At 43.8% G+C, this 20,786-nt stretch overlaps 1 protein-coding gene across 2 annotated transcripts in view; it reads left to right on the forward strand.

Moving 5' to 3' along the window:
* Window positions 1-20,228, forward strand: part of ABAT (4-aminobutyrate aminotransferase) — a 375,139-nt gene extending 354,911 nt beyond the window's left edge. For both annotated transcript variants that reach the window (XM_077448835.1, XM_077448834.1), the window contains exons 15-16: window positions 3,386-3,497; window positions 13,464-20,228. In XM_077448835.1, the coding sequence (XP_077304961.1) occupies window positions 3,386-3,497; window positions 13,464-13,585 (234 nt within the window). In that variant the 3' untranslated portion in view covers window positions 13,586-20,228. The remainder of the gene's footprint in view (window positions 1-3,385; window positions 3,498-13,463) is intronic.
* Window positions 20,229-20,786: the final 558 nt, after the last annotated feature.

Below are 20,786 nucleotides of genomic sequence, written 5' to 3' on the forward strand. Positions count from 1 at the left end.
CAGCCCCCCACAGTTAGTAACACACTCCTAGGAACACTGAACCCCCTACACTGCCACCAACTGGTTAACCCCTTCACTACTAGTGCCATTTACACAGGAATCACTGCATTTATATAGCAGTGATTGCTGTATAAATGACAATGGTCCCAAAAATGTGTCAAAAATGTCAGATGTGTCCGCCATAATGTCGCAGTCACAATAAAAATCGCTGATTGCCGCCATTACTAGTAAAAAAAATCATTAATAAAAATGCCATAAAACAATCCCCTATTTTGTAAACGCTATAACTTTTGTGCAAAACAATCGCTTATTGCAATTTTTTTATCAAAAATATGTAGAAGAATACGTATCGGCCTAAACTGAGGGAAAACAATTGGGTTTTTTATATATTTTTGGGGGATATTTATTATAACAAAAAGTAAAATATAATGCGTTCTTTTCAAAATTGTCGCTCTATTTTTGTTTATAGCGCAAAAAACAAAAACTGCAGAGGTGATCAAATACCACCAAAAGAAAGCTCTATTTGTGGGGAAAAAAGGACTTCAATTTTGTTTGGGAGCCACTTCGCACGACCGCGCAATTGTCAGTTAAAGCGTTGCAGTGCCGAATCGCAAAAAGTGGTCTGGTCTTTGACCAGCAAAATGGTCTTGTCTGTAAGTGGTTAAAGATTGGATTTTCCATCTCTCCCTTTTTTGACGTGGGTAGGGAAACCAGGCAAGGTTGCCCTCTATTCCCTTTCCTGTTCTCCCTAGAATTAAGCCATTGACAGTGGCACTGCATTCCTCTTCTGTGGTCGGGCCTTAAAAATTGGAAACATTAAAGAATGTTTGGTGCTGTATGCAGATGACATGCTCCTGTTCTTAAAAGATCCTAGTGTACCTTTGTGCGGTCCTTGGCATTTTGGATAATTTTGCAGATTTTTTCTTTCTGGTCTCAAAGTTAAGTGGGGGATAACCGATATTCTTCCATTTGATTCTGATACCAGGGCTGCAGCGGATCCTGGGTGGATTAATCCGTTTACATATCTGGGGGTTCGCATATCTGCCAGAGTTGCGGACTATTTTAGTGTGAACCTGCAGCCCTTGTTGGATCTTTTGAAGAGGAAAATTGAGATATAGAAGAATCTTCCCCTTTCTGTGATGGGGCGCATAAACCCTCTAAAAATAAAGATGCTTCTGGTTTTCCTATATTTTTTTACGTAACTCGCCTGTTTGGATCCCACGCTCCTTTTTTTTTTTTTGTCGAGCCCATTGCATCTTTGGTTCTTTCATATGGGGGAACTCCCCTCCCAGAATAGGCCTCATGGCACTACAGGAGCTCTGGGGACAGGGAGGCCTAGCGCTTCCTGATCTCTTTTAAATACTTTTTTGGCTGGCCAGGGAGTTTTTGCCCAGAGATGGCTTCTTGGGGATGATGGAGACACTACCACGATTTTAGAAGCAGTGGTGCTGGGCCTCGTATGAGAGCCTGCGTCTCCTTGTTTTTAGGGGGCCAGTTTCCTCTGACTGGCACAATGAGAGACAAGTAATGGGATTGTGTTCAGAGGTTGCTGGCTCCTACTTCTACTGCCATATCACTGGCCTTGCCTTTGTGAAGAAACCCCCGTTTTCCCCATCTGCTCACTATATCGGATCCAATAATGTGGGTGTCCTAAAGAATTAAAACTTTGGGTGGCATCACCAGAGGAGGCGAGCTCTTAAAATTCTCAGATCTTTAACAGAAGTTTGAGCTTCCAAATCCTTATTTCTTTTGCTATCTCCAGCTACATCACACTTTTGTGCCCCAGTTTGGCTCCACTAAGCTGGATCTTGGACCCTCAGCTTTGGAGAATGTTCTCTTGGATGACTTCATGAATAAAATGTTAGCTAAATTATATAAGGAACTGTTTCCTGTCTCGCCTCCTTTGTTGATCAAATGTAGGGAGCAGTGGGTGGAAGAGATCCCAGATTTGGATGGAGAATAGTGGGACGATACGTGGAGCGTCACTCAGTATCCCTAGAGAACCCTTCACTCAGTATCCACTAGAGACCAAATTCCTGCACAGGATATATAACACCCCAGCAAAGTTATCAAAAATGTACCCGGGTACATTGACTGAATGTTGGTGCTGCTTACTGTCACCGGCCAATTTTAGTCACACCTTTTGGCATTGCCAAGTGGTCAGGCATAATTGGTCTGATGTTGGGCACTGTATAACGGAGATTACATCTATACCTGTGCCCTTGACGGTGGTGACATGCTTTACTTGGCTTGGTGGTGGACCCAATACACCTCACTTAGCCTGTTATTATTTTATGCAGTAAGGCACTGATCCTTTATTGGAAAAAAACCTGTGACACCCTCACTGTCCTACTAGAAAGGACTTGTAAACATAGTGATTCCATTCTATGTAGCAACATACCCGAGCAGAGGATGTCCAAAAAAATTGACAAATTTTGGAAGATTTGGTTGGGTAGTGATCTTTCTGTAGCCTAATGACTATATAGACTTCACTGAGCTGGAAGGGGAGGTCTACCTGGGCCTAGATATTGGAGTACAGGGCTCTATTGTTCCTGCATTCCCACTGGGATTATTTGGGGATTGACTGCTGTTACAATGGCTGTATGTAGAGATGATTGCTGGACTCATTACTATGATCACTGTACAGTTGCTATATTAATGTCTTACTATGATGTTGATATGTACCCCTATTGGTCTGGAGACCTTGCATCCAGGAAGGTTGATTTGCCCACACAGTGGTGATCCCAGATTTAGAGAGGGGGGAGGGGGGGGGAGGGTATGTTATGTTTGATTCCTGCCCTGCGCGGCAAGATGTTTTTTTATTTTATTTATCTTTTTGTAGTATGCAAAAACAAAAATAAATTGGCAAAAAAAAATACGAATCTTGTCTTGTTAGAGAAACGCATATTTAATCACTTGACCTCCGGAAGCTTTTACACCCTTCATGACCAGGGCATTTTTTACTATTCAGCACTTCTCTTATTTATCTGGCAATTGTGCAGTCATGCAACACTGTATGCAAATTACATTTTTATCATCTTTTTTTTTTTTCACACAAATAGAGCATTCTATTTAGTGGTATTTTGATCACCACTTGGCATTTTATTTTTTGCAACATAAATGAAAAAAAGACTAAAAATGGCAGACTTGTGGTGTGTCCAATCACAGCATGGGTGCCTTTACCCCAAACCTGGAAGCAAGCCGGTGATGTATATTGCAAGGTACGTTGTCAGGCCTGTCTGTGCCACTTGCCCTTTGCAAAAATTCTGTGGGAGGGCAGCTAGTACTTAAACCCTGCCATTTATTTTATTGCATTTTCAACTGAAATGCTTCAGCCCTGATTTTAGAAGGTGAAATAATTATTGGTATATGCCATCTCTTACAGTCCCGGTATCCACATGTTGTGAGCAGAGCTAGAGGCAGAGGGACATTCTGCGCTTTAGACGCTCCAAATGATGCAACCCGTGTTAAGTTATTATCACAAGCAAGAAATAAAGGTAAGTTGGCATTATTTCTCCAGACAATGTACCTTTTATTTGAAAATTCTATTTTAGAGTGGACTGACCATTCAATGTAGTAACTTTGAAAATGACTAAACTCGCTAGATGAGCTGCTAGCACTACAGTTAGACAAATTGTGTGAAGAGAATGGGGGGGGGGGGGGGGGGTGTGTGTAACGTGCAGCGCGAAATAACTGATAAAATATATGAAAATACAAACAATAAAGTGACAGTGCCAAATTACACATCAATTAACCAATGTAGTTGGCTACAAAGCAAAAATTATTATGCATATTAGTGGAAAAACGTGTGTATAAACATATTAGAAAATATAATGTCCATTAAACTGCATCAAGGGACATGTGAATGAGTCAAAAGTAAAATGAAAGTGAAAATTTGATTCTAACAATGCAAAGTAAATGTTCAGACTTCAAGATGAAGATCACCAATAAGAGTGTGCTCTCAGCAGGGAAAAAAATCACCATCCAATGTGCCACCGCCACCAATGAAGGTTTTCTCTTTCATTCATTGACGGACACAGCTCCTTTAATTCTTGACCTTAGGGTTATCACGCCACCTTCAGGAGAGGACTAGGCAGAACATGTAACACATGTAAAAACAGCAAGACTGCACAGCACCGCCCAAGGGGGCGATCTCTCTGGTTATAACACCTCACCCTGCTTCCTGCAGCTCAGTTTTTTTTCTGCCTAGTGTAGAAGGACCTGACTCCCTGAGGGGATCATTGGTCCTGAGATTATTTTCATTTTTTCTACAATTTTTAATCCTGTGATCCTTCTATCAACAGCCGGCTGGGTGACAGGCTGGATAATATAGATCCTTGGATTCTCCTCAGCCTGACCATCGAGCGTAAGCAATCCCTAGCTACATGCTGGGTCGGCCACGACATGCCCCTTCTGCTCCAGGGGCGGCCGTTGAGCTGTATGCTCCGGGGTGCACACATGTCCGGGCTACTGCTGTCTGTGTCAGTATGTCGTGGCCAGCAACCACCCTGTACTGCTCGGGTGATGGGTCTGTGGTGGAATGCGTCCAGCAATGCCAACAGGAAGGGTAAGTACGGCTCTCAATGCCTCGGCAGAATAGAGCAGCTGGGCATTCCCTGGGAGGTCGACTAGGGGGTCTCTTACTCTCCCTTTCCTGTCACCCTATCCCTCATTCCCTCCTCCCCCTGCTGGGGGCCGCTGTGTGACTGGGCATGAGGTGCGGTGTATGTACCTAGGCCGGGGGTCCTCCAAGGGGGCTCCGAGCTTTGGCAGGGCTATTGGCTGTTAGGGTCAGTTTTTGTTTTTCTGCCTCTTTTTACTGCGCAGTGAGGTGCCTACGTAAATTTACCTCAGGAGAGGCCGCCGCCATTTTACTGAGGCTGCGGCCATTTTCCTGTAGTCTTATGCAGTGTATGGCTGTTAGCCATTTCCTAGAAGGTTCGGCGGCCATTTTCTTGGTAATTTTTGTACTAAGGACGTCGGCGGCCATTTTCTTGTAGCCTCATCGCTTTTTTTACCTCTAGTGCTGGGTCTGTGTGCCTCAGAACAGCGCGGTTTTCACTCTGTACGCTTTGTGACTGAAACTGGGCAGAGCAGTCAGCACTTGGTCAGGGTGGTGAGTCCTGCGGAGGGGCCCCTCAGTCTGTGAGCAGCTAGGAGGGTGGGAGGGGGCAGTACCTAGTTTGACAGGTACCCAGCTCCCACTTCCGCTCTCACTGCGACTCCTCTCCTCTCCCTCCAAGCTTCTGGGACATGTCGGTACATGTCGGACATAAGGTACAAGAGTACCTTATCTAAAGTAGTCCCTGCACTACTTTGGACCCACTTTGGTGCTGCTAATGCCGTGTACACACGACCGGACTTTTTGGAACGAGTCCATCGGACAATTCAATCTTGTGTGGGCTCCATCGGACCCTTGCTTGCCAAAAATCCGTCAGACATTAGAAATAGAACATATTTTACATTTTTCAACCAGAAATCCGTTCGTGTGTATGCTAGTCCGACGGACAAAAACCGACGCTAGGGCAGCTATTGGCTACTGGCTATGAACTTCCTTATTTTAGTCCAGTCGTACGTCATCACGTTCAAATCCGTCGGACTTTGGTGTAATTGTGTGTGGCCAAGTCCATTCATTCGGAAAGTCCATCGAAACTCCGCCGAATGTCCGTCGGACCTAGTCCCTCAAAGTCCGGTTGTGTGTACGCAGTATTAGAGTCCAAAATGGACCTCAAGAATACACAGGCATTACTTCAGTTTGCAGTGGAAGATCGTGTGACTTTGGGAGATTCGGGCAGTACGCCTGGTCCGGAGGCCTGGACGCTCAGACAGGCTTCAATCCGACAATGCCACGGCTGTGGCTTATATCAATCACCTAGGGTGCACGAGAAGTCGTGCGGCCCAGAGAGAGGGGAATCATTTTTTTTTATATCTTGGGCAGAAAGCAACATTCCTTGTCTATCAGCAATTTTTATTCCAGGAATGGAGAATTGGCATTCGGACTACTTAGGTCACCAACTATTGTTTCCGGGAGAATGGTTCTGTCAATATGCCAAAGATAAGGAGTTCCGGACGTGAATCTATTGGTGTCCGGGTTCAACAGCAACTTTGTGTCAAGGTCAAGCGATCCGATGGCATACAGATGCTTTGGTATTTCCATGGGATCAGTCTTCACTGATCTATGCTTTCCCTCCTGTTCTGCTTCCATGCCTTCTTCACAGGAGCAAGCAAGAAGGGAAGGAGGTGATTCTTAGGGCCCAGCGTGGCCCAGGAGATCTTGGTTTGCCGAGATCATAAAAATTATGGTAGGGGACCCTTGGTCCCTATCACTGTGGCCATACCTTCCGGTATTCCATCCTTCCTTACAGACGTTAAGTTTAACGGTTTGGCTATTGAGACCCACATTCTAAAATAAGACCTTGGGCTGTCCTCTTCAGTAGTTTCTACTTACTTCTCACTCTCTGGTTCGTAACTTTATTCAGGGGTTAACACGGATTAATCCTCCAGTTTGGTCACCCCTGAACCATTGGGATTTAATTTTAGTCCTGTCGGCTTACAGAAGCAGCCTTTTGAGTCAATAAGGAGATATTCCCTTGATTCTCTTGACGGGGAAACATTTTTTTTCTTGATTGCCATATCTTCGACAAAAGAGTGCAGAGTTGCCTGCTCTTTTTTGTAAAGAGACATATTGATTGTTCATAAGGATGAGGTTGTATTGCGGCCTCATCCTGAAATCCTACCGAAGGTAGTATCGGGTTTTCATTTAAACCAGGATATTGTTCTGCCTTCATTTTTTTCCAGAACCTCATTGTGTGGAAGAAATTCATTACATTCTCTTGATGTGGTGGGAGCAGTCAAGGTCTATTGTAAGTGACCGCTCAGATTCATAAAACCGATGTTTTTATTTGTGTTTCCAGACAATCCTATAAGAGGACAGGCATTGTCGGAATCTACTATTTCTTAATAGGTTACATAGTTACAAGTGATTGCTCAAACTTATGGTTTAAAGAGGAAGGTTCCTCCTTTTCATATTAAAGCGCACTCCACCAGGGCTGTTAGTGCCTCTGATGCAGTGGATTGCCAAACCATGGCAATCTATGGTCTTCAATCCATACATTTACCAGATTTTATCAAGTAGATGTAAAAGATATGAGGATATCACCTTTGGGCGCAGTGTACTGCAGGCTGCAGTATGATTCCTCTTGTCTCTTGGTGCCCTACAATTGTGTCTCCCTCCCTTCAGTTAGCATTTGCTATGGGACATCCCACATGGTAACTACTATGGCTCTGTGTCCCCTGATGTATGAAAAGAATATAGGATTTCTCTTGTATTCACCGACTGACACAGCTTCTTCTCTTTAGACCATTGGTTGTTATGCCACCTTCAAGAGAAGACTAGGCATTACATGTTAAGATGTGATAATAAAACTAGAATTTTCTAGTGCCGCCCAAGGGGCAGTCCCTTAGGTAGCAACCCCTCAGCATGCTACTGCAGCCTCAGTTTTTATTTTGCCTAATGAAGGAGAAGGACCTAGGAACCCTGAGGGGCCCATCAGTCTGTCTTTTTTTCTGAAGAAGCTTGGTTTTTTGCACAAGGTGATAGATCCTGTGATTTGCTATCAACAGCCAGCTGGGTGACTGGCTGGATACCCTTATCCTTGTAGTCTCCCCAGCCTGGCCATCGAGCGTGTGCAGACCAGAGCTCCGCGCTGGGTCGGCCACAACGAAACCTCAGCTCCAGTGGTGGTCGGTGAGCTTTTATGCTCCGGGGTGCACATATGACAGGGCCAGCAGCCACCCTGTACTGATCAGAGTGTGGATCTGTAATGGAATGTCTCCCAGCTCTTCAGGACTGGTAAGTACAGCTCTCCCTGCCTCGGTGGGGCTGAGCAGCTGGGTATTCCCTGGGAGGTCGATTCGGGGGATCCCTCACCTCCCTCTCTTCTCTCCCTGTCCCTATCTTCCCTCCCCCCCTCTCTGTGGGGGATGCTGCATGTGGCTGCTGAGCGGTGTGTGTGTGTCTGTACAGGGGCTCTCCGGGGGGGGCTCTCACCTGTGGGGGGGCCTGTGCTGGCTGGCTGTGTCCTGAGTCCTGTTTCTCATGTCCCTGGAGGTGCCTGTGAGGCTGTGCCTCTGTCCCTTGCAGCGCTGATCACCGACATTTGTTCAGCTCTGTCCCTCATGGTTCCAGCATCAGCGGCCATCTTAGATGTGGGCAAGGGAAACCATGCTCTCTTGTGCTTCGACGGCCATTTTCCCTGTGATTTGTTCTTATACTGGATGCCAGCGGCCATTTTCTAGAAGCCTGACCATTTTTCAGCTTTCTGTAGCGGCAGCATGTGTCCCTGTGCTCTGGCAGCAATTTTCCCAGTGCTTTATGTCCTTATACTGGACGCTGGGTGGCCATTTCCTTTGAGCCTGAGCACTTTGCAGAGCGACATTAGCAGCAGCTTTCACTGACACAGAGCGGATCCCTCTGCACCTGGGAGCCAACAGAGACCACAAGCACTACTTGCTGGACTGCGCAGAACCCTTCAGGGTGTTGAGTCCTGCAGGAAAGAGCCCCTCAGCCAGCAGCAGTAAGGAGGGTGGGACTGTCACTGTCCTAAGTCCCCCTCGGGTAGCAGACAGGGTAGGGTCAGCATGGCTTCAGAAACTGGTGTTTCTTCCCCCGAAGTCCAGGCAATTGCAACCGGGTTGCCTGCGGAATGCGCAGTGCCCTTGGAGGCCTTTTCGGCGGTCCTCAATTCGTTCATTGCCAAGATGGAAGTGGTGCGTGGCCGACAAAACGCTTGTTGGAGCACTTATCACAGCTGTGCGTGATACCCTGAAAATTCAGGAGCCAGCAGATCTCTCTGCTGATGTAGCGGTCCCTTTAGGGTCCCGTAAGCCAGCCATTCACCTAAGGTGTTCCCGTATCTGACTTATTTTGACAAGTTCATTTACAAGGAATGGGGTCAGCCTCAACGGACCTTTCGGTCCCCAAATACATGGCGGTGCGTTGCCCCTTTGAGGAGAGCCTTCTCAAAAAGTGGTTGGCTCATCCGGTCGTGGACCCCCCAGTATCCAGGTTAAACAAAGTAACCATGATCCCAGCATTTAAGGATCCCACGGACAGGAAGGCTGAGGCAGTGGCTCGTTCCTTGTTTACGGTTGTGGGGTCAACCATGCATCCAGGACTGGCATCCGCACTTGTGCCGCAGACTCTGAGTGGGCAAATCTGTTGCACCGCGAATTGGGAGAACAGCAGGCTTCTCCTGTCTGCGTGGAACTAGCAGACCAAATAGTGCATGGCCTTAAGTACGTTTGTGGCGCGGCCCTGAATACCCTCCCCCTGTTATCCAGGGCTTCAGTGTCAGCAGTGGTGCTGAGGCGCCTGATTTGGTTGAAATGCTGGTCTGCTGACCAGGCATCCAAAGAAGCCCTGATGGATCTTCCCTTCCTTGGCAACCGGCTCTTTGGAGCCTCTTTGGATGACCTTATTAAGAATGGCACAGGTGGTAAGAGTACTCTACTCCCACAGGCCAAGAAGGCTAAGGAGCCATGTCGTAGGCAAGGGCCCTCTTTTTTCCACTCAAATGTCTTTTTTGTCCGCCCGGAGCTTCGGCTAAATGTCCCCAGCCCGACAGGACGACTATGCAAGAGCAGAAACGTCCCTGGAACCAAGCCTAACAAGCCTGCAAACAAAAGTGCTACCGCATGAAGGTTTGCCCCCACCCGCGACTCTGGTGGGGGGGTCGCCTTCGGGAGTTTGCAGCCCGGTGGTCCTCTCGACTGTCCGACCAATGGGTCTGATTTCCTACAGCTACAAGATAGATTTCCTCTCTTGGCCTCCAGGCAGTACCATATGCCCAGTTCCACACCAGAGTCCTGCAGAAGGAGATCTTGACAAAGTGGGGCAGATCTCCATTGTCCCTGGATCGACAGATCCAGGTGAGCCAGTTAGTCAGGGGTTCCCTGATCTGGTGGTTCATGTCCCCGGTGCTTCAGTCTGGGAAGTTGACGGTGATCGCAACGGACGCCAGCCTATTCGACTAGGGTGGAGTGATGGGAGTTTAGTCGACTCAGGGCCTCTGGTCGACGGAGGAATCCAAGTTGCAGATCAATCTGCTGAAACTGAGAGCGATCAGGCTATGCCCCTCCACATGGTCAATGAGACTGCAAGGGCATCCGATCAGGATCCAGTCAGACAAGGCCACTGCTGTGGCATACGTCAATCACCAAGGAGGAACAAGAAGCTTGGCCGCCGCATGGAGGGTCGCTCACATGCTTTGGTGGGCAGAGCGACATGTACCAGCCCTGCCGGGCATTTACATCCCGGGTGTGGAGTACTGGCAGGCGGACTATCTAAGTCATCGGATGCTGGACCCAGAAGAATGGGCGTTGCATGCAGAGGTGTTTAGGCTACTGTGTCTGTGGTGGGGCACGCCAGACGTGGATCTTCTGGCCTCCCGTCTCAATCGGAAGGTGCCCAGATTCGTGTCCAGCACAAGAGATCCGAGGGCAGACGCGCTGGTGGCTCTGTGGGATCAGTACCAGCTGATCTATGCCTTTCATCCACTGAAACTGTTACCACGTCTGCTTCGCAAAGTGTAAGCCAAGGGGATACCAGTAATACTGGTTGCCCCAGATTGGCCTCAGGGTCCTTGGTACGCAGACCTAGTGCTCCTGGTGGCAGACGCTCCTGGCGACTGCCGTTGCAAGAGGACCTTCTGTCTCAAGGTCCGATTCTCCATTCTGCTTTACCATCGCTGGCTTTAACGGCATGGCTATTGAGAGCCAGGGGTTGAGGAACCCGGGTCTGTCGGACTCTGTGATTCCAACTATGTTGAAAGCACAAAAATCATCTTCTCTGAAGATTTATCTTTGTACCTGGAAGGCCTGCATCTCCATGTGTGAGGAGAAAAGATGGCATCCGCGCTCCTTTTCTATATCCAGGATCCTGCTGTTTTTTCAGCAAGGGGTGGACCAGAAATGGGCGTTAAGCACCATTAAAGGACAAATATCAGCTTTGGCTGTCCTTTTTCAGCAACCCCTAGCGTCTGACTCTATAGTGAGTACTTTTGCTCAAGGGGTGCGACGTAGTCTCTCTGGTGCGTCCACCGTTACCCCGTGGGATCTGAACCTGGTATTATCGGCGCTTCAGAAACCACCATTTGAAAATATCAGAGTTTCCCCTGTTGACTCTTTCCCAGAAAGTGGTCTTTCTATTGGCCATTACATTGGTCAGGAGGGTTTCGGAACTGGCGGCCTTGTCCTGCAAGTCCCCTATCTGGTTATCCACAAGGATAAGGTGGTGTTGCGTCTGCAACCGTCTTTCCTGCCGAAGGTAGTCTCGTGTGTTTCACATTAATGAGGACATTGTGTTACCATCTCTGTGTTCTAAGCCGACACATCCTAAGGAGGTGGCCCTTTACGTTCTGGACGTGGTTCGTGCTCTGAAGGTGTATTTGTCGGCCACGGTTCCCTTCCGGGAGTCAGACTCACTGTTTGTTTCGCTGGCTGGTCCACAGAAAGACATGGCGGTCTCGTCAGCCACCATTTCCCGGTGGATCAGACAGATTGTAGTACAAACCTACACCTTAAACGGGCAGGTGCCCCCCTTTCCGGTCACGGCCCACTCCACAAGGGCAATCTGAACGTCTTGGACCTTCTGACATCAAGCGTCTGTCACTCAAGTTTGTGTAAAGCGGCGACCTGGTCGTCTTTCCACACGTTTACAAAGTTCTACAAGGTAGATGTCCGTGCATCGGGTGATGCCTGTTTTGGCCGCAAAGTTTTGCAGGCAGCTGTATAGCTGCAATTGCATATGCAATGCTTTCCTTTTTTCCTGTTTTTTTGGGTAAAAACACAGTACCTTTAAGTTAATGCACTGTTGCATTTGTTACCGCAGTTTTTGGTGTGGCTTGAGGGTAGTGCTTCTCCGTTGAGCATCCTGTTTTTTTTTTGTGGTGGTTTTTCCACACACTGTAGTTTTTTGTGGGTAAAGTTTGTACTAGCTCCCACATGCCATGGTGGATGAAGTTTTATGCTGTTTTCCCACCCCTCGTTTTGGCACTGCTTGGGGACATCCCAATGGTCTAAAGAGAAGAAGCTGTGTCGGTCAGTGAATTACAGAGAAAAGGATTTTACGATGAGTACAAAAAAATCTATTTTTTAAAACGGCTTACCGGAAAAATCCTTTTCTTTGAAGTACATCAGGGGACACGGAGGTTCCTCCCCTCCTGGTGTACACATATATTGCTTTGCTACAAAACTGAGGTGTTCCCATTAGTGGGAAGGGTTATATAGGGAGCGCACTTTTTAATTAAGGGCGTGCCAGTGTCCGTCACCTAAAGGTGGCCTATAAGCCCACATAGTAACTACTATGGCACCTGATGTACTTTAAAGAAAAGGATTTTACAGGTAAGCTGTTTTAAAAATACTATTTTTTTGTAGCTGCTGAATTTTAATAAACCTTATACGACTGGAACTCCGCTTTAAACCTGTTCCAGTGATACCTCCCCATCATCTCTGGTGGTTTTAAAACAAGGTAATTGAAATTTAAAATGAAACTAAGCCCTCCTTTCCTTTACAACGAAGGAAGCTGTCATCTTAGTGTTTGATCTGAAGTTGCCATGGTGCTGCACATGTGCTCAGTTATGACACCAGTTATTTAATGGCTTGAGCGTTCAATTGAGAACACAAGCTACTGTGACAGTAAATATTCATGGCATGCCTCAAATGCAACTGTTTTGGGAAACCATTAAATTGATTGGTTTAGTTCCACTTTAAAACCACATGTAAAGCATATAAGCAAATCAAATTGTGTCCAGTTCCATATTTTATGTACTTTAAAGGATATCTGCCATGAGAGTAAAAATAGGGGCTGCAATTGGGCACCATGGAAATACTATTTGCTTGACTGCGGCTGCCTTCAACATTTCTGTTTTATATTTTACAGACTCAGTATGTGCCAGGTGATCAGAGTGGTCCAAACTCCTGATCTGCATACGTCTTTTATGCATGTGATTGAGAAAAATATTAGTCATTGTATCAGTATGATTCCCAGGTAACTAGCATATACGTAGGAGAGGTCGGTGTTTCTGCTTATGAGAGGTTCCCTTTACACCCCGTTCATACTGAATGCGTCTTTGAAATCTCACTACTTCAGTGTGATTTCAAATTCTTACAGTCAGTTCAATTTCATATGCGGCTTTCTGACATCTGTGTAACCTACATGCACAGATGTCAATGCAAGTCGCACATGAAATGGGCAAAATAGTGCAGGAACCAAGTCAGTCGCACCGATTTGAACAGTTCCATAGGCACAAATAGGGTGCAACTTGTCATGCACATTTAAACTGTCAGATCACATGACAATTCACAATGGTATGAATGAGGGCTAAATGATACAAACTGTTAACATGCAATGTTCCAAACTGTAAGGAAGCAAGAATGTACTAATGACCATTTTGTCCTCTCAGGTGTTGTACTAGGAGGTTGTGGTGACCGATCCATCCGCTTTAGGCCAACCTTGGTCTTCAAAGATCATCATGCGCATCTGTTCTTGAACATCTTCAATGACATCCTGAGGGATTTCAAGTAGAAACTGATTCTGCTGAGCTGCCTTAGTCAAAAGAAGGAAGGAAATCATGAAATCTGTTTTGATTAAGCTCTACTACTCTATACACACAGTTCAGGTCTAACTTTATTGAAGGAAGATTATTTTTGCTCTTGAGCCAAAACAGCGTTCCCATATAAATCCGTTTTAATGCCCTGCAATGCCTATTTTCATGGGAAAACAGATTTTTTTCTAGTGTACAGCATATAGTTCAGGGATGTTATCATAAAAAAAACCTTTCAATACAAAATACTGTAACAAAGAGACTGTGACATCGTTTTTCTTTTCTCCTATTCAATTACCTTATTGCTTTGAGAGTGTCAGCACTGTGTTCAGTTTCACAATGTAGGTTCAGTGTATGTGGTGTTTTATCAATGTAAGTGTTAAGGATTAGGAAAATGGTAGGAATTGGTTGACCTGCCTTGCACCATTCATTGTCCCCCACAGTGTGAGAATCTGGTTGTGTGAAATTAATTATCTACAACATTGGATTTATAGTTAGATACTAATTAGATTAGAAATTACATCATGTTCGAGTAGCACTAGATAAATGACCCCACTTTAAATATATTTGCATGTTATGATGTATAGAGAAAAAAATCAAACTGTCTTTAATTATATGTAACCTATTTCTCTTTGCTAAACCTTTTGAATATAAAATCCTCTACATAATGGCCATAAAGAACATCAGTCATAAAGACAAATATCTTTCAGCCATTCTTAAATTACTCATTTTCATTCTCCTAAATCAGTGCAGTATTTAAAGTGGTATCAAATATAAAATGTAATTGTTTTTATCACTGTTCTGTGCTTTGCTCTTCAAACCATTTAATTTTGCTTTATTTTGCCAGTATGAGTTAATTTTTTTTGTTCTAAATAATAAGCCATCTTGTCATTGTCTATTCCTGATGATAAATTCACGCTAGTTTCTCTTTAACTCAGGTTATCCATGTAATTAGCCTATTTGTTGTTACCTTATTAAATGACCACTTAACCGAAAAATTATTATATGAAAGGGGTACAGAAATGTATATCAGAGTACTACATGTACAGAAATAGAGATATTTGCTACTTATTATATATTGCATAGCTTTACTGTGCAGCCTATGGACAGTTCTTTAGTCAAAAGATATCAATAAATATTTGGTGTTTTTTCTCAATAAGCGTATTAGGTAGGAAGTCAAGTGTGGGCATTAAATAATTAGCTCCCATGTGACTATACTTTTAATTGTCCTGTCTTCTAACCCAAATATTTGCTTAGCACACTGTTGGTCTCCATTAAGAAGAGATCACGTATGGTACCACAAGTCACAGCAGTCAATAGTGTATACATGCAGTGGCTATGAGCGATGAGTGAATCTGCCTGGGTTCCGTTTGCTAACAGTTTAGAGAATCTTACTTAAAATTCATGAGCTTTGCAGCAAAACAATTTGATGTCTATGGGGGCAAATCTTGTTAAATTCTGGCCAAGTTATTGACAAAGGACATGGGAAGCCAGCACTGCCATGGGGCACATGTACCAAAGCCAACATTAAATAAAAACAAACATCATTGCTTACACAAAACTTTCAGCTCTCCCCAAGCTCTCCAACACACAATGAAAATATGCCTGCTGATAGCCCTCCCTTTATTCGCAATCAAGCAGGGTTATCCATTCCTTAAAGTTAATGGCTTTTGTGACTCATCTGAGCAAGGCCAAAGGCTATGCACTGCATTATAGGTATCCTTATCTCTTGTGGGGAAGCTGAAAAGTTTTTGACCAAAAGTTTGCAATTCCCAGGGATTCCTCACAAACCCACGATAGCCACGAACCTGAACCTTACCCCTTGTGAATAGTAGAACACATTTATAAGTAAGTGTTCAGAAGCAAAAGATTTTTTGGCTATATAATCCTTAAATGTCTGACCACCATCTGATGTGTATGCCTGAAATGAAAAATCTTTTGAAACCACTTGAACCCTATAGATTTGGCCAAATGTTTGTGTGTGTAACTAATATTTAAATTAATGTTCTGTACTCTAGCCAAATAGATCTATATTGTGTTAAGCTGCCAATGGAAATGCATACCATCTGTAAAAAGTAATTTAGATTTTCTTTGCTAAAGCGTATAGATTTTCTTAAATTATAGATGTGCTCTGTATATTGCCTGGGTGGAATGCAGATTTTTAGAGTTCCTCATTTGTGTATGGGTCACTTGCATACTTCCTCCAAACTTTATGTAAGATTGTTGCCTACTTGGCCAGTCGGTGTCTTTCACATTCGGTATTCTGGCAGAAACGGTCATCATATGACATTTTTTACATTGGATCTGCAGGGGTAAATTTTAATCCATATAGTAAATAATTATTGGTATATTATAAATAAAACATAATTGAGTGAGTGTGGATACTCCAGTATGAACCAGAAGCCAAAAAATATTGAAAGTAGCTTTTCTGGACTGACCATTGTCAGCTAATGCTCTCCCAGGAAGCAACATGTAGCTATAGCTCCCTTTCACCCATCCTTGCATGAGCTAGCTGAGAACGAGGATGTACTACAATACTTAAAGGGTAAGTTCACCTTTACAGAAAATCTGTAAGGTGAACCTACAAATGACCCCCTCCTCAACCCCCCCCCATCCCAAACAGTGATCTCCTGTTATGAGCCCTGCTATAGCCACTGCCACTGGACCTGGGCTTAGAAAACCCCCTTGGCTTAATCTCCAAAATGTCCCCCGTCAGAAGGGACGTTTTGGTGCATTCTAATTGGTCGGCGCAATCACATAGGTGGCACCGACCAATCGGATCCCACGTAGCCAGCAGGGAAGAAGTAGAGAAAATTCTGAGGAGATTTCTAAGCCCCAGTCCGGTGAGGTGGCTATACCAGGGCTCAGGTCAGCAGGACGGGAGTGGGGAGTGAGGAGGGGGTCCTGTGTAAATTCACCTTACAGATTTTTCTGTACAGGTGAACTTCTACTTTAAGAAACTTTGAGAACAGTGCGAACACTGCACTCTGATCTTTTTCTCTGCAGTAATGAACAGCTTTAACTGCTGGTCAAAGGCTTTATCTAGACCAATAATTGCACTGTGAAATTCTTGTTATTGCCTAAAAGCACAAAAGTAACATTCAAGCTGTTTTATCACGTTCTTTTAGAGAAAGCAGCTCTGCCGTTCATTGGGCTCTATCAGTTGAGTGGCAACTTTGCAAGTACAGTACAATTTACTATGATTATTAGGTATTCTGAGCCCACATTTAAATTCAGTGGTTGAAGTTTCACTGCCTATCTTTAGGCGTTTAATTCCCTCCAGGCAATGTATAAAGTTAATATATAATGTAGGGTAATAAAGTTGATTAAATATCATCTCTAAAGTTTTGCATGCTATACTATTGTAGAAATTTATTTTTGTAACATATTATTTTAAATAAAGGACACTATTGTCATAGACATAAGCCATTAATATGTGCTTTAAACATAGACTGATAAAATATATATTTAGTGAGCGATTTAAATGAGCAGATTGGTCTACAACAGTTCTTGTATAAAGGTACTAGGATAACTGTCTTGGCCTTTGTTTAGTTTTCTACGTGTTCAAATGTATTCACTGTTTAAAAGCTACTAATTAAAAGTAAATAGAGGGCCTGCATCTACTGCTTTCCTATTTACTTCCTATTTATTTTCTTAATGCATTAATCATTTCAATAACTATGAATATGATGCAGGTGTACCACAGAAATTACCCTTGTGTGCCACTTGCATATCTTTGGTGGGTTAGAAATGTATAATCAACTGCTTATGACAAATAAATGGGGACTGCATCTGTATAGTTTGTGAACATTATAGTCATGGAGTGATTTCACCATGCTCTCTGATTAGGGTAAAATTCCAGTGTCTTATTTTGAGTAGCATACACACAAACTTGTGCCAGCCTGTGGTAGTGCTGACTGTTGGCTCACAAGGTTGTTAATGCCCCAGAGTAAACCACACAAAGCCTCTGTGCTGTGCACTGGTGGACAAGGGGTGTCCAAATAGATGGCAAGTAGTTTATAAAAGGGATAAGCTCTCTTGCTTCCAAGTAGGGATTTGATGAGGGAACCTGTGTTTTCTGGGTTCACTCCCCCTCTGACACTACTGCCCAGTCTGACAGCAGCATCTCCTGTCATCCACGGTGCAGCCGGTGACATCGTATCTGATTTCCAGATCTCACACAGTGTGGCCATTTCCCTGGTGATCCCGTTTGCAGTGCACTGAGTCTGACATCCTTGTGACCACCAAGCAGGTGCCTTTTGGCGTGCGGTACCTGGATCCTCTGGCTGATATGTGTTTACTGGCTTGCCGCTTCCAATTAATGCTGGGAATTGTAAGTGTTCAGAGCTGGTTTGTGATCCGTTTTTATACAAGACTGTGAATTTATCCTTATGAGTAAACAATAAAAGACTGATACTAACTTTTTTGCCGTTGAACGTCTTGGAAGCGAGAGTTTCTTTCCTTTAACCACCAAATGCTTACCATCTGTTTGGACGCCCCTTGTTTTTCAGTGCCCAGCACAGATGCTTTGTGTGGTTGACTGTCCATTTCTATAGTGGATTGCTAGCAGCACAGTACTGTGGGACCAAAAATTAATCCTGCAGAATTTATTAGCCCAAAAGTGAATTTGCGCCTTTAGTCCTGTGTTAGTTTTTAATGTCCCAGAGTTATAGCCTGTTTGTGAATGTGTGCATGGCTTTGCAGTGAATTTGCGCCTTTAGTCCTGTGTTAGTTTTTAATGTCCCAGAGTTATAGCCTGTTTGTGAATGTGTGCATGGCTTTGCAGGCTCTATAAAAGTTGTGTGCTTCATCTTAAATGTCTACATATGCAACCTAATTGAGAAATCATGTGGAGATTGCAAGGCACCCATAACTAATGGGATTATTTTACATGCACTTTCTGCTCTGTTTAGTAGGGTATCGGTGAACAGATCCCCTGCTGAATCTGAGCAGACAGGATGGACGTCACTTTTGTGACACCCATGCCATTTCGTTTTTTGGCTGCATTTTAATAGCGGACTGTGGAAGACCTGTGTTGGATCTAGGGCCGCCGAATGTAAACAATCTTGTGTCTGTTTACTTCAGACTATCTCTGATCTGTCAAATTTGGATCCAAAAAAAAGGGAAAATTATGCATTCCTTTTACATTTTTTTTTTTTTTTTCTGTACCTGAATGAATTCAGAGGTAAGCGGATGTAGGCAGCAGCACATTCATATACATCTGCCTGCCCTTAGGTGCGCATGGAGCTTATAGTCAGATCCGCTGAAAAACTGACAGGCAAACCTGATCGGTACCACCCATATGAAAGTGGCACATAAGGCTGATAAATCTACCTGGTATTGAAAGTTCAGAATAGTTATTTTAGTCATACAAAAACTCCTTCTGCTCTTTTGTGCACTCTTTATTTGTCCAAGTAAGTAGTAGCATAGAAGTTCAGCTCAGGAGCACGGTGTGTGGTGCAGTGAGATTTTGCTGTTTGGTAGAAACCATGATGTTGGTGTTTGGTAGAGATGGCTTGACCTTTGTACCACTATCCGATAAGTTCTCTACAAGTTCTCTATAGGGTAAAGGTTAAATATACAGTGTAGTGCCACAAAGAGTGAGAACATGAATGTACCCCACAGAAGAAATTAAAATACATTCTTCATATGAAAACTAAATCAACATCTTAAAGAGGAACTGCAGTCTGCTACATAATTTGTAATATAAACATCTTTGCCAATCTAAAGCTTCCTTCCGACCTCTTTGCATATTATTTTATATATACTGGGATTCTGTACTCGCCAAATATGCTGCAGAAGTCTCCCTCCACTGAGTCTGGCTGCAACCATTTTAACTGTGGGCAGCTGGAGCTGGTGCCGGTTCACTTCCTGGATTTACACAGAGGCACGCCTCTAGTTCTGCAGCTCTCATTGGCCCTCTTATGACTCACCCCCCCCCCCTCCTGGCAAAAATCTCAGGAGGGTGAGAGAGCTATGCATGATGTTAGAAGCCTAGGCATTTTACCAGACATGAAACAGGAAGTGGGCTGTATAAGGTATTTACTGTCAGAAAAAAAAGTTTTACTATCCAAGGGCAGAAGATTCAATAGACCCAAAGATGAAAAAATGACTGAAGTTCCGCTTTAAATTATCATAAGTATATACTGATATGTGAAAAATATACAACTGCATTAAGCTAATACTTCTAGAAGTAAGTGAACCTTTTTAAATATGAATGGTAACTAAACAGATATTCTTGTATGAATGGGATAAAGTTGTCGAACGTTTCAGATCCATTGAGATTAACATGTATGTTGCATATTCTGTAGATCTGTTAACTTCTAAATACATAATTGTGCATTTTTCAGTTTTTTTTCCCCCCTTTTTCACACTTATTTTGTATACCAAACATATAGGAAGCTATAATTTAAAAAAATATATAATTATGACTGATAAATAGGGTGCTCATGAAAGGAATCTGAACTACTGTTTACAGTGTTATATAGTGCCAAACATGTTATGACTAACTGCACTTCTGTATTCATGTTGAAAAAAAAATCTGTTAAATTTTAACTGCTGTGTGTGTGTGTGTGTGTGTGTATGTGTGTTAATTATAAATAAAATGTATTTGTAAATTAAAAATCGTTTATTTTTCTTTGTAATTTTAACAGTGTGTAGCATGCTAGCTCCTCTTTTCTGACATCTTTGAGCCATGGGGGAAGGATAAGTACACTAAGAGCCCTTTCACACTGACAGCACGGAAGTGTCTGCTGTAAAGCGCCACAAGTTTTCCCCTCTAGTGGCCGAATAAAAGGTTAAAAGTGCCCGTAAAGTTTTGCAGTTGCTGCGGCGGCGCTGCCCATTGATTTCAATGGGCAGGGGTACTTTAGGAGCGGTGTAATACATTTACATATTTTTGGTTAAAAAAAAAAAAAGAATACATATCAGCCTAAACTGATAAAAAAAATTAGCTTTTTTTTTTTTTTGGGGGGGATATTTATTATAGCAAAAAGTACAAAATATATACATTTTATAGCGCAAAAAAATAAAACCGCAGAGGGGATCAAATACCACCAAAAAGCTGTATTTGTGTGAAAAAAAGGATGTCAATTTTGTTTGGGTGCAGTGCCCGCAATTGTCAGTTAAAGCGACCCAGGGCCGAATCGCAAAAAATGGTCCGGTCATTCAGCAACCAAATCT

The sequence above is a fragment of the Lithobates pipiens genome, unplaced genomic scaffold (assembly GCF_037356315.1).
Source record: "Lithobates pipiens isolate NorthernLeopardFrog02 unplaced genomic scaffold, aLitPip1_a1.2 Scaffold_22, whole genome shotgun sequence".
Lineage (NCBI taxonomy): Eukaryota > Metazoa > Chordata > Amphibia > Anura > Ranidae > Lithobates > Lithobates pipiens.